This window comes from Sparus aurata, chromosome 11 (assembly GCF_900880675.1).
Source record: "Sparus aurata chromosome 11, fSpaAur1.1, whole genome shotgun sequence".
Classification (NCBI taxonomy): domain Eukaryota; kingdom Metazoa; phylum Chordata; class Actinopteri; order Spariformes; family Sparidae; genus Sparus; species Sparus aurata.
The window spans coordinates 3,571,518-3,586,250 of record NC_044197.1 but is presented as its reverse complement, the minus strand read 5'-3'; the positions used below and the strand labels follow the sequence as shown (position 1 = coordinate 3,586,250).

At 41.2% G+C, this 14,733-nt stretch overlaps 1 protein-coding gene and 1 long non-coding RNA gene across 10 annotated transcripts in view; one reads left to right on the top strand and one right to left on the bottom strand.

Annotated features, from left to right (window-relative positions):
- Nucleotides 1-14,733, bottom strand: part of naaladl2 (N-acetylated alpha-linked acidic dipeptidase like 2) — a 422,647-nt gene that overhangs the window by 59,240 nt on the left and 348,674 nt on the right. For all 9 annotated transcript variants that reach the window (XM_030432206.1, XM_030432202.1, XM_030432201.1 and 6 more), the window contains one exon: nt 3,446-3,535. In XM_030432206.1, the coding sequence (XP_030288066.1) occupies nt 3,446-3,535 (90 nt within the window). The remainder of the gene's footprint in view (nt 1-3,445; nt 3,536-14,733) is intronic.
- The window catches only part of LOC115590793 (uncharacterized), a 99,709-nt gene that overhangs the window by 62,386 nt on the left and 22,590 nt on the right, over nt 1-14,733 (top strand). The window lies entirely within an intron of this gene.

Below are 14,733 nucleotides of genomic sequence, written 5' to 3'. Positions count from 1 at the left end.
ATCATTTTCCCTGACGTGCAAACATCCATAAGTCATCTTAGAATTCATGGACGAAGACACTCCTTATAATGTACCATAACATTTTCAAGTTTTCAGTGGACTTCCATGGATAAACTGCAAAAAAGTAACTATAAATAACTCATTTTGCACACTTGATGGTGCCAATTTGCTAAGATGGCTACAAACAGGTTGGCTCACTTGGGGGATTCTCTCTTACATTACTGCGGTACAGTTTAATGATTTACTTTTTGACCACAGTCCATGTGACATACACAGAACATACTGGCTGCCCCTGACTACACCGACTTCATTCCCAACAACACATTGTGGAGATGTGAGAGGCCTTTTATAACATTTTAGCCATGTATGCCACATATCCTCAGGCTGATTGATGGGACTCATTTCTATAATGGCTCTGTTTGATGATGCAGAAGGATTCATTTGTCAAAGAGGGACATCTTGGCATATCATCAGTGGGGTTGGTTCACAGACATTGTCGCAAGTAGGGCTAGACCTATGCATGACTGATATGTTGTTGGTGACACTTGGGTCATGAGGCATCTACGAAATGGCCCTCACCACGGTTACCTCCTCAGGTATCCTCTCTGATTACCGTCCCAGTAGCAAATCCCACAAGTGATCTGTTGGGTGGCAGTAGTTATTTTATTAGTGACCAAAACTTGGCATTGTTCACAGGACGTCGGACAAACACCAGATGTTTTTATGGTGACCAAAACTTACCATATGGTTTTGTGCTTTAAACCTAACCAAAGCAACAGCACAGTGTTGTGACAAGAGAGGAATAGAAAATTGAAGCTAAACATACACTAAGATGCAACACAAAGAAATGTGAATTTGGAACTTGACAGTTGAGACGGCATAAGTTGTTTCAGTTGTATTCCCATCAAAAGTCGGCTACTTTTAGCCATGACCAGGATCGTTCCCTGATCTCTATCTTTACCATAGTGCTGTCACGTCATAAAACACATGGACTCTTTTTGTACAGTTCTTCCACGCACAGAGAAACGATGCCATGCTGGCTGAAAGCCTGGTCCAGGCCAGTATGTGTCATTATGAGTGGCAGTTACTAATTATGTTTTTTGTCATCTTATTTATTTGCAGTTCTATTAGCAGCCTCAGTCTAAAAATACCAGTAGAGTTTCTGACAAGCCCCTTGAAACCATGCCAATGGACTTCAAAGATGGGGGGTGATATGTAGCATGCAACCGTCAATTCTGAAACTGCAGATGGGAATATCGTCCGTGTGCGTGTCAAGTCACAGGAATGACCCGTCCTTTATCCATCTTTGTTCAGAGGTCATTGCTCAAATGAAAGAGGTGTCAAGTGAAAAAAATAAGAACATCAAGAGAGAAAAATGAGCTGCCAACTCGCAGCCTTTTAGCCAAGCGATCACCGTCCGGCTGGGATCGGATGGACGGGAAGGTCGCCTGCACAGTGGACACAACACCATACACTGCTTCTATTAAAGGAGGACAGCCTAACCCAAACCGTAACCCCACCTTTTACCATAATCAATACATGCCTAACCCTAACCTTAACTAGGACCTCAGAAAAGGATGTTTTGCCTCATTAGGACTGGACTGTGGTTTCTATGAGGACGGCTGGACACAGAAAGTGTAAGTGTAAAGATGTTTAAACAGCATCTGCTTTGCACAGAGATGCAGCCCGGACTCCAACTCAGACAGAACATGTGCTGCAGTACACTTGTATACACATATATATATTTAAAGTCACACTCTGGATCATGCATACCTCAAACAGACACAGTCTATAGGCAGAGTGCTACAAGACTCTGGGTACACAGACGGCACTGTGTTCACCAGAAGAAGAGCTTCTTTTGTACAAACCCGTTGTCCTCTCTCTTGCACACTGACTACATTTTCTTTTTGCTCATCTTAAGCAGGCGTTTAGGAGCTGAAAATACACTTTAGTAGGCTGAGCTACTATCCTCGCTAACACTTGAGTGTGAGTGTTGGCATTGCAGTTCTCCTGTCAGAGCAATACTTGTAAACTATGTGTAGTTTCACACATACGAGGGGCCAAGCTACGGCAAATTAAGCATTCATGTTTAGAAAGACGATGAACATGTCACAGTCTCTGTGACAGGGAACATAGCTGCTCTCATCAGATTTAGGACTATTTTAAAACCGTTTAGCGGTTGATACATGTTCTTCCATACCGCCATTCACCTCCAGCTGCCTTTTTTAATTATGCCAACTCATTAGCACACACACACACTTTCCTTAAATTGTTCTGAATGTGCAAAGGTAAAAATAAACATGAAAAATTGCTCAGTAACTCTGTGTCTTTTCTCTCAGGGGCACTGCTTTCTGAATTGGAGGTACTGCAGGAAACTGAACTGAATTTTAAGACGGACTGTTCCAGCACAGAATGCTTCATCTCAAGTGAATATCAGTGAATGTTATCAGGCTTTGACCGACAAATGCTGGAGTCGATTGTGACATTTGAATGCTTTTTCTCTGACAATGACTCTGGTAATTTCATCGCCTGCGCCAGCTGAGTGACTGACAGCAGCTGGAGTTTATGGTTACCAAGAAACAGCAAAGGAAGGCTATCAGTGCTCATGCCTGTGCAGGGATCTCAAAGTAAAAGTACACCTGCCGCTCACCTACCGAAAGCTTGAAAGCTGGACACTGTAATTGCGAAAGCCAACATGAGCTTTTTGAACTTACTGCTCTGTCAACATGGGACCCTTACTGGTGTTTTTGGGGAGATAGAGAAACTATTTTGGCTTCTTAAAGTGACTGAGCTGAAGCACTACTTTCTAAAAAATGACAGTGTACACTAAAACATCTGCAGCCATGTTCTGAGCTGACACAGAACTACTGCAGGACGACGAGAGGTGGACTCTGTGTTTACGTCGTTGATGCCGTTGCTCAGTCAAAAGCTGGATGTACAGTGTTTACCTGATGTCTAACTTTTAATATCACCATCTGTTGCTAAAGTTAACATTCATGACAACGCAAATTAGAAAAAACTCCACTACGTATTTATGTTTATCAATAATTGCACATGTCCTCTGTGTGTTATATTAATAAATAAATCGCCTTGAACCTAAGTTAATTCAACAATGGTGCACCATTTCTTCTTCACTCACCATGATGTGCAGCTCATTGCTGTCCCTGGTGGCTAGAGGCTGTATTGCAGCAATACAAAACTCTAGTTTCCTTATCCATATCAGACTGCCACAGTTTACATGCTTCTTCTTACAGACTGTACTCTGGCTAAGTGGAAGCATGCTTTGTTCATTTACACATTCCTGAAGGTGTTTTTGCTGCTTTAAATGGCGACAAAAGAAAGATCGCCAAACTTCGGAGCATTTGGCGGTCAATATTGTGTTATATCAGTGACAGCCACTGTGATACAAAGATTCTATTGGTTGAAGTTATCTAGGTGGTCGTACCTTCGCAATGGTCTCGTGGAACTTGAAAAGCGGATCCAGAGTCTCCGGTAACTCAGCAGAAAACTGGGCCTCTGACAGGAAACTGCTGGCCTGAGGTGAGAGAGAGAGAGACAAAAAGCATTTGTCAGAAATGACACCACAACAGTATCTTTTTAATCTCCGTCTCCATTTTCTTTCAACTCGTGTCATTATCTCACTCAGAAACCTTTTCGTTTTTCCGTGAGACACAATGGCTCCAAAGTTCAAACTAAAATGAAAGAAAAGCTTTCCCTTTTTTTCCCCCCTTCGCTTCACTTTTCTTATCTTTTTCTATTCTAGTTTGTTCTGTTTGTTCTGTTCTGTTCGAAGCGTGGTGTGACCTGTCAAGCTTTTGACAGAAACAACAGTAAATGCTCTCAAGGCCACCGAGCTGCCAGGACGTTTTGTTCTGCTTGGAAATACGCACGTATACGCTGCACACACACACACACACACACACACACACACGCACACACACACACACAAAGTCATGTAACTATGCCTGCACACTCTCAAAAACTACCTTATTTTAACCTCAGGCATACTTTGCAATGTCCCGAAACAAAGCACCTCTTATTGTGACTTCAAAGTCATCATCCTGCCTTTGTAGACAAATTGTTATTTTTTAATGGAGTCAAATTAAGTAGCAGACAAGAATATCAAGTCAATCCTCCTGTGTTGCTTAGAAATAAAGAAATGTCTGAGATTCAGACACACTGTGGAGTAACATTTTCATCTGGCACTGCCTCACTGATGAACCCAATAATGACTTTGGGGCTTTTTTTGGCTTTGTTGATTGAATATGTTTTAAGGTTAACTGTGTGAGATTAAGACCATTAACATAATGACGTCTACAGAGAATGAGGTCTGTGCGTGTGCTGAAATTTGGGTTTCTCGCATATTTGTGAATGTGAATCCATGTCCGTCTTCCCCCGTCAGTATTCAATCCAGTGGCCCTGTACACTGAAATACCATATTTATGGAAGAGGCTCTGCAGCAACAGATTCATGATTCATATTTAATCAGCGCTGCCAAGTTTGACAGCTTGATCAGAGTTCTGTGAGCTCTGCTTTGGCTATCTGTCAAGAAACTTTATCATATAGTTAAAACAGTGCATTAAAATATATTTTCCTGAACGAGAAATAGAAAGAAAATGCAAAAGAAAAATAAAACACTTCTATGCATATTTGATCAGTGGAGTTTTGTGAGCAGTTTGTGTTCTGATATGGTTTAATATTTGAGGTTTGCATCATGTACATTAAGACTTTTTCTTTGAATTTTGGTCTTATGAATACATGTAAACAGCATTTAAAGGTAACTGAAAAAGGGACCTGTGACCCACTTTTTGGTCCAACGAAACATTCAGGTATCGACCATAACAAGGGAAAGACAATTTACATGGTAATTATACTGTAATAAAGATATGGTAACTGTTGTGCAACTACAACAGTTAAGGTGAAGGATAATAAAAAGATGAACATAGTTGTGACTTTCTTGTCATCCCTTTACATTCTTTGGCTTTGGTTTTAAAACAACAGGTGCTTAAAGCAAAACTCTCGCCAGAATGCAACCTAGGCTTTTTTTGTGAATGTATCGGAGTCAAACCTTGGTGTAAAAGCATAATTACAAAGAAAGAGGCAATTTTAAGATTTACCGTAACATGGAGAACAGTTAAGGTGGAACGCTCCTAAAGCTTAGTTCCATATAAATGCAGGATAATTTGTTGTTTTGTCGTTAGCGAAAACAATATTGACCTTGAAGTTGAAAAAGGAGCCTCATATAAGAAACAAGACTAAAATTAAAAACCAGAAAAATCATGTGAGATATCACGTAGATAGTTGTTGCCGGAAGACAGTAGTTCCACCTTAACTGTCCTCCATGTTACGTTGCATTCTGACATCAACACTTCTCAGCTGGCAGGACGGCGGCGAGCGGAACAAGCTACTGCTAACGTGAGTTGTTCAAAAACCTTCTTTTTAGTAAACTCTGTGTACACAAACAATGTTCTCAATGCTCGTGTTCATGTGTAGAGACCCTGGTGATACTACGAGCAAAGTTTCATGTCGTGTCGAGACTTCTTACTGTTTTAAAAATAGAGATTTTGATGCTATCGTAAAAGTGCCCGTAGCACTCCCATTGAAAATGAGTTTGACCTGAAAACGAAAATACGGTTAATCTTTCGTCGTAATTATGCTTTTACACGAAGGTTTGACTCGGGTACATTCACAAAAAAAGCCTCGGTTGCATTTTGTAGAGTTTCGCTTTGATGCTGCTCACAGTTTTAAACATGAAGTAACAGTTGACTGATTGTTGTTTGATATTTTACATTTTTAACATTTCTGTCGGAAAGATACAAAAAAGGATGATCACTGACGTCAGAAAACACAAAGTATCCTGGAAGCAATGATTGTAGCTACAAGTGTATGACATCAGTTCTGGGTAGAAATGTAAATGTCAGCACATTTATTCCAGGTTACTGCCGGAATATGTTTAAAACTCAAAAGCAAATGGTTTAATGTTTCAGCAGAGAAAGGTTACTGAAATGTTGAATGCACCTCATCAACAATCTCAATCAGTCAATGTGGCAGACGCAGAGTCGGCACACATGGGAAATAGAAGTTTTGCTTAATAATTCACATATTTACGCATTACAAGATGGCACAAGCAGAAAGTTTTATGAGGCCTTTTTCATGCACTGCCTCTGAATAAATATGTGAATTATTGAGCGCAACAGCTGCCTCAAAATATGCCCCTGTTGTGGATGTCAAGCTGAATATGAGTGGCGCTCCCCCAAAAAGAAGCCTCGCCGCCTACGCTCTGAAGAGAAGAATTAAAATCAAACACATCTGCGGTGCATTCTCACAAACCACGGCTTCAAGTGCTATTTGAACCCAAGAGGATTCTGCAGCTGTCAGTCGGTGTGGTCAAGCTGTTTCTCTGCAGCTACTCGTGGTGAGGATTTAAAATCGAGATGGAGAACACAAATGTGTTCAAGTGACGAGTGCTGGGCCCCTTTTTAAATATTTCTTTCATTACTCAAGCTGGATGATTTTGCTTATTTAATATTTAGTCTTCAGCTGCATTTAATGAAAAACATTTTTCCCATAAGCACTACGGTTGAGGGTCAGACCAGACTGTTTCTTACCTCTTTTCTTTGCTCTGTCAAAATTAGAACTTGTAAGCGCTGTAGTGGATGGATATGGATAGTAAACCCCTGGAACACACAGTCAGTGAGACTGATCGACCTTCAACACTGCTAGTTTTTATTTTTATGTCAGTTTGACGCGTCTGAGCTCCTGAAGGACTCATTGTGAGTTTGGCCTGTGCACAAACCGCACACTTGTGCTGGTCCATGCCCCAACAGTGAAGAAATACGTCTATAGAGTTACTTACCACTGGTTTAAGAAAACCAAATCATAAGCATTCACTTTACCAAATCTCGCAGGGCTTGTTCAGTGTCTACAACAACAAGAGATGCTGTGATCACTTCAGATTTTACGACACATTGATGTTATATTCTCCGGACAGAAATGTTGCTAAATGCAAGAACACCTGATGATTCTCCTACATGGTGCAGTCCCATTAGCTGTGGATAATTGGTGCTGCACAGCGGACCAAATCGAGCACCCTGTTCAGTACTTCACAGGGGCAGGATGAAGGGTTTTTGGAGAGCTAAAGCCTTAAAACAAAGCGAGAAGGCCCGGATCAAAGATACCAGAGTTTCATTCACTTTGTACTTAGAGCCCTTTGTAGCGCTTACCTACCCCTCACTCCATGTCTCACAGCACAGACCCTCTCCGCACCTTCATCTTTCTTATGCTTCCTGTCTGTATTCTCTCGCTGGGTGTTTTAATGAGTTTTTGACAAACATAAAATACAATCATGGCTATCAAGAGGAGCTGAATGAAATTGTTAATTCAAAATTATCACATGACAATATCTGCATGCTGCGGAAGGAAATGTTTATACTAATGAGGGCTAGGACATGAACACAAGTGCACATTCTGAGGACTGTGCAGCCACAACCACAAAAAGGTGTTTTGTCTTATGCTGCCTGGCTGTGTGGAGTTTGCAAGTTCCCTTTGTGGTTGCATTGGCTTTCTTCCAGTTGCCATGGGTTCCCGCCACGGTCAGAAAACTCATAGCTGAAGCAAACTAGAGACTCTAACTGTCTGTAGGTGTATAAAAAGTACGCAGCTTATCCGGTGTGTGCCGAGATAGGAGGGTGGATGGATGAATTTAATGTGCTGTGAAGGATCCGTTTGATCACATCGGCAGTTGTGGGCGTAGGCGTGCCCTGAGAAATGTTCCTTGACAGCCAAGCGTCTCCAGCCTTGTTCATAACTGCTCTTGAAGCACGTGTGGTATGCAGTTAATTGCTTTCGCTTCTCCGAGCATCTTTTGTTGACTTTCACCTCGATTTGAATGATGCACTTGACTCTTGTGCTCAGCCAAATGCCTCCGTAGCTACAAATCTGTCATAGAGGGACTAAGACAAAGCTTCTGTCCTTGACCTTGTCGAGGACATGTCCTCTGTGAATCCTTCACACCGCCTTGCACACCGAGTACAGACAAAAGTTCACAGCTTGCCTTGTATTTGCGGCATACATACATTAATATATTCATACTGAATAATTGCACAGCCCAACTACACACTGGTTAAACCGAAACCTGTATTCGAATGATAGAGTAATCCTTATTTTTACTCTTATTCTAATAGTTAAAATGTATTGCATACTAGATTTTGGGGATACACTGTACTGCATTCTGTACTTAATTGGGACCCAGTACCATGTCACTGACACATTTGGCATTGCCTATCCATGAGGAACAACATGGTCTCGGTCCGTGGTCAATTTCCCAATAAATACAAGCTACATTTTCAAAATAAAGCCACCAAAACTACTTGGTTAAATTTGAAAAAGAGCATGGGTCCGCTTAAGGTAACTGGTAATTGGCTGTTTACCACAAACTCTGGTTTCTTTAGATAAATGACCACCCAACAATCATCGCCCCTCTTGGACGCAGGACGGCCCGACCATCACCTTTACTCGTTTACCTCCAGTGGATTGAGGTTCTGTTACAGGCTTTGGTGTGCTAACATGGTAAAAGAAATGTGCTTCTTTAGACAGACGTGAACCAGCTTTGCAAATATGTTGCTGACATATATTAATATTTTCTGAGGTAAAACTTTAATGGGTGACAGTGACAAAAGCTTTGGACCAAAGAAGATAAAACTCATCAATCAGGATCGTTTTCTTTCAAAACCGGATGGCCATGCGGAATTTCTTGAGAAATGTTTACCTCTTATAAGAACTATAAATCAGTTTTGATCCAGAGCTTACAATACACGTAAACCCTCATCCTGCATTCTAAGCACCAACCGTTCACCGTGAAAACCTTGGTTCAAGCCTTTATGTATCAATCCCTGTCCTTTGTATTGGTGCTGTCCTCTAAGTGTCACTGTTCAAATACAGCACAAGTATTTTTTCTCTTTGTTATAGTTCTATATTCCCTTATTGCCACAGCCTGACTTACAGCCTTGTATATATTCAATAATATGGAGTGCTTCAGGGCAGAGAAAACTTTTTTTGAGAGTTATTACACACAATCTCACGTCATCATCAAAACCTCTACAGAGAACTAGCTGACAAGCGTCCTGGACTTTAGGTAGCTACTGGAGTTTAGTAGACTATGGGAATTTAAAAAGGTAAATCATTTCTGTTGCATTTTATTTCCCTCAATCTGTCTCTACGTTTTAGTCGTGTCTTTGTTCAATTGCCACAGGGGTAGTTTCTCTGTTAAACCAGACCCAGGAGAGTCTGTTTAAGCTCGGGAGATGAAGTTGCTCTGAATTTATTGCATAGATTAGGTTTCATACCAAGAAATAAGAGTCTGTTAAATGTTAGGTTAGAAATGAATCCTTTTTCAGGATTTCACCAGTGTTCTCAACAGTGTCGGTCTGAAGTTAATAAAGTGCTCGTACAAATACAGAGTACTGACTCTCTTCAGTAGATCAGGCGCTGTATTCATGAGGGATCTTATCTTATCACCAAGAGTCCTCTAAAATGAACGTATTCACGAAGAGAAACTTGGAGAACTTCAAGTGTCGGAGAGGGAGTGGGGTCGACACTGTTGCAATGAATGACATCAGGCCTTTTTAAAACCCAGGAATGCAAAAACTCGAGTTCTTAGAAGAATGAACGTACAAGGTTTCACAAGGACACATGAACAGAAGAGAAGGTTATTGAGAAAGGCCCACCATGTTTCAGGAGTGGACTTGCTCACTAGGCTTGGCCTGTGTCAGGAAATGTGCAATATAACATTAATCGATCTTACTATCTTCATACGTTGGAGCGTGAGAAACTAATCCGATTTAAAAGGATTTCATTGCAAAAATCGATATTTCATAAACTGTGTCACGGATTTTATACATGACACACGGTCAGATATTGACTTGTCAAGTGTATTGTATCTGGCATCAGCTGCTATCAGAGTTTGATATTTTACTGCTCTAACTTCTCCTTGAGTTGCAAACTAATTTTCACAGTTTAATGAAAGGCTTTTGAATTCATCTTTGACCAAACACTTAGGAGTCCTAACCTTAGGACTTATTTTTTCTACAGACTTGTCCAGTTGAGAGGAACTTCTTGCCTTAAGGTGTTTTGCGAATACCACCTTAGATCTAAATTTGGATAGAACCATCTTTGTGTCAGCAACACACAAAACAGAATTACACTTTTGTAGATGGGAAATCATCACGGCAGTCCTCACTAGAGATTGTTAGTGTGTCGAACCCTTTACACCCACACTGTCTGCAAATCAAATGAACTCTAGTCCATTATCTTGTCTGGCTGATGAAAACGCTGCTGTCGGCTGTAGACCTAACCAATTCACTTTATCTTACAAGTTTAGTAGTTTATAGCAAGAGTGTGCTGCAGTTTTTTTGTAGCCAAGCCCAACTAAATTGTACTTTGACCCACGTATAAAATATATAAGTGTTTTTTAATACTTACGTGCTCATTAGCATCCTCTTTAGCTTCTTAGTGGATTATGCAATGCACTTCATTCTGCACACTCTCTTTTGCAAGCTGTTTTCAACCCAATAGGTGAGGTATTGTTACGCTTCAACTATCAAAAGTATTCATTTGACTCCCTCCCCTCCCCAAATTATGTAATATCTTGCTTGACCTCTAGATAGAAAAGACAAGTAACCCATATAAAGTCTTTGATACTTTCCCATGATTTCTGGTAATAATACTGTGACTTTTGGGGCCTCAAAGAGAGGTCAAGGAACAATTAATTGGCTGAGGGATTTATTAGCCAAAAATTACTCTTATCCTTAATCTTTAAACAAAGTGCAGCAAGTGCTCCTTGAAAAGACTCCATTTTATCCACTCTGTAAACCCTCACATTATTAAATCTAACCTAAAAGACTGTACAGGCTCTTTGAGCCATACTTTTGACAACGTGATGTGAGCAGTGTCTGAAGTCATTAATGTATTGCTTATAGGCTAGACAGTATAGAGAGGCCTCGTGACAGCTGACGAAAGAAAAGAGCAGAGAGAACAGGGAGGTGAAGACACTTCAAATCCAGCATGAAAGAAATCCACAGCACTATTCTTCACAGCACTGCAATATATGAAACAATGTATTGTTCAGGATAGAATACACTTGTGTACATTTGAAGGTTTATTTTGACAGGTTTTTAAAGGTTAACAAGACGCTGGCAGAAACTGGTGAGGATTTTCAAATCACAGAGCATTTCTTGTTTCATACGAAATATGAATTAGATTCAGTTAAATGACACAGATATATTTAGACACAGTTGTCTAAATACTGCTGTGTACTTTTGGAAATGTTTCCATTGTTTGAGTTAAACTCTTTGCTCCTTTCAAGGGAAAGATGTGTGTTCATATATCAGCCCAGTCTTCAAAATGCCAAACCATGCAATAGACCTGCCAATCCACCATACAACAGCATGTGAGTACCACTGTTTGCCATGAGAGATATAGACATATGTGGTGCAGTACCAGCAGGAGGTGATAGTGAAGGGAGTAAAAGCTCTAAAGTAGCATGAAGAGGCAGAAAGTCAGCATTTGGAGGAGGTCGGGGTTGGCTGGTTTGCTATTTTAAGCAAAACCTCGATGTTTTCCGAAACCTAACCAAGTAGTTTTGGTGCCTTTATTTTGGAGGTGACACCAGCTGGTCTAGTGGGTCCATTACACGGTTTGGTTGTTTTATGTATACCTACAAACATCAGAAGGCTATTTGCACAATTTCGGCTTAGTATTCAATGCATTCACCCCCATGAAACTGATCGGCGAACTAAGCACTCTGGGCTTGAGTACTTTGAGAAAAAGGAGGCAAAGACACAAGTAAACATCAGTGGAGCTGGTTTTAAGATCTAGCGAATCAACATCACAGAGACCCTGTTATGGACGAAAGCTCAAAAATGACTGTATTTGTTAGGGCTAACTCACTTCCCATGCCATCGTCTTGCAAACTTTTATCAAGCACAAATAAATAAAGGTAATCTGACTGGAAACATCACAAACTGGCATGGTTTGTTTATGGACCAGGACAGGAAGGCTCAGCAGTGGGTGATAAATACCACAAAGAGCATCATTGGTATCCATCTACTGAGCATCAGTGACAACGGTGAGGTGAGGTGTCTGCACAGAGACCAACGGAAACTTAAAGACAACACCCATACTCGATGCAGAAGTATCTGCTGCTATTTCTGCTATTTCCCCTGAATAGACAGCAGCTTCACTCCTCCCACTGTGATCTCATCGTCACCATCAATACACGACAGGGAACTGAAGTTGCACATGCTGTACATACTTTCTAGCCGTATACAGTAGCTGTATAGTCAGCAAGATTACACAGAAACTACTGAACAGATTTCTACAAAGCCAGATGGAGATGGCATTTTTCGTCAATAACGCATTGATCTTGATGAAAGCACAATCAGGTGTATTGAGGTGGCTGGTATCTACAGCATGTGTGAATAGATACGGTGATCTTAAATTATGGTCGAGCAGAGCCGTGGAGTTTGATATTGGATTAGCCTTGATTAAATTAAGGGGTACTGTTGGGCCTTAGCGGATGTATTGCACTACTGAGTGCAATTCTAGTTGCATTTTATTTATTCATGTGTGTAAAGTAGCATTAAGGGCCGACAGCTCACACTACATTGTGCAACCTGTGCAAAACCCCAAATGAACGAACTCTAATACCTTCATGTGAATCACATGTGTTGCATTAGTCATATCGGCGATGGATAACTACCACATTATCTGTAGGGAGGCAGCCAAAAACTCAAACACATGAGGCGGATGAAAGCAGCGACAGAGGAGACGGAGAAAGCTAACGAGGGGCTGGAAAGGGAGACGGAGCCGAGAACAGACGTAGAGAAGAGGGATGAAACGGAGGGAATGAATAAAGAAAACAAAAATCCTTGAGAGTGTTTCGAGGTTAATGTGGTGAGCTGGTGTGAAGTAAACACCCAGACAGTCATACACTTTTATCGCTCCAGGAAAAACAAAACGAGTGCGAAGCAGCGAAAGGAGCCGCACTGTCAAGCTTAGTTCCACCTCAGTTGGATTGTCATTGATTTTTTTTTTTTCTCTCTCTTTCTCTTCCTGAGTCTCCCCTCTGTCTATCTTTTTTCTCTTTCTCCCTGTCTTTTCTAGGTGCTGGATGTAATTGGATTCCCTCACTGTAAAACTGTGGGTTTAAAAGTCTGGAGGGGGAGGAGGAGTGTGTAGTGCAGGTCGACAGCCGGCCGTACTTGTTGAAAAGTCCAACCTGCCCGTGAACATTTGCGGCAAACCATCTCTACCTGTGTCTAACTGCTACTGTAGAGATGAAGCTGGCATTCATTGTTACATGAGTATGAATACATACTGACACACATGAATCTTTTTACATCGGAATCAGACGCTGCTCCAAATTCTCCTGCACAACCTGTATTATTATGGGTTAAATCTTGGAATTGATCTCATAACAGCAGATCATTGTGTTCATAGTTAGCATCATTTAAGAACAAATACTGGAGGATCGGCAGAAACAGCCGTATTGTTTCTCATCGTGACACCTTTGAAACGACATCATAGAGAGGAACGCAGTAAACCGACTGAGTAAACGACTTTCTCTTCGAAAAATGTGTGTTAATTTACAAATCTGTTTTCCATCCATCTGTTAGGTGAACCTGTTTATCCTTGAGGGTCGCAGGGCCAGTTCCAGCTGTCACTGGACGACATTTGCTCATATTCTGAGCTGTGTGTCTGTTGACCTGATGAATTACAGTCCACCAGTCCCTCTCCTCTATCTCTGTTTTGTTCTCTACAAACTCCTTAGGGATATGTCTGTCTCTTTAGCTGCTATACGCTCTACTCTGTGTCCACTACGGCTATTTGCTAACATTGGCTGTCTGTCGTTTGACGCTGATGCCAACACGAGGTAGAACAGCTACCTGAAAACGTGGCTGATGAGAGCAAAAAGTAAAGTTGTGGGCCTTCTAAAGTCTAAACCATAAAGTTTGGTTGGTGTATCACATGCACATATTTATATCTTTTAAACTTGATGGCATCACACCTATAGATAACCTCCGTTTTTCAATCGCAGGATCAAAATAACCAGTTTAGATGGTCCTCTAGCCTTCACACAGCTACGTATGTGCTCTGAGTTCAAGTTTGAAATGTACCAAACCTGAATATTAAACCACAACATAAGGAGCACTTGGCAGAAAAACAGACCTGACATTCAAAATGTAAAGGTACCCTCTAAACAGAATCATGCACGCTGAAACAAAAACTTAAGAATTCAGCGGAGAGTTACCCTGGGTGGTAATGATTAATTAGACATGGAGCCTGAGGCAAAGCACAACAAAAAAACAACTGCCAGATTTCATCATATTTTTCATCAGTGCTCAAGGACACACATGGTCAAATCGACAGACAAAAGGAGAAGGGCAGATTGCAGGGAGAGATTGCCAAACCCCGGCCGAAGCTTTTCATGGGTGAGTGTGGAGAGAGTGTGGGCGGCGTCAGCGGGGGCCAAAGCACCAACACAGCGACGGGCAGTGTGTCGAAAATCTTTAATCTTTGGATGAAACGAGCGAGGGGAAGTTGTGTTTCATTTTGTTTAGTGGGACTGAATGGGGGAGTGAAAAATGAGTGTTGGAAACAATTAAGTTTAACATGAACTAGGTGTCATTTGACAGGTTAATGAGGTCATTGTTTTTCATCCCCCTGGAGGCATGT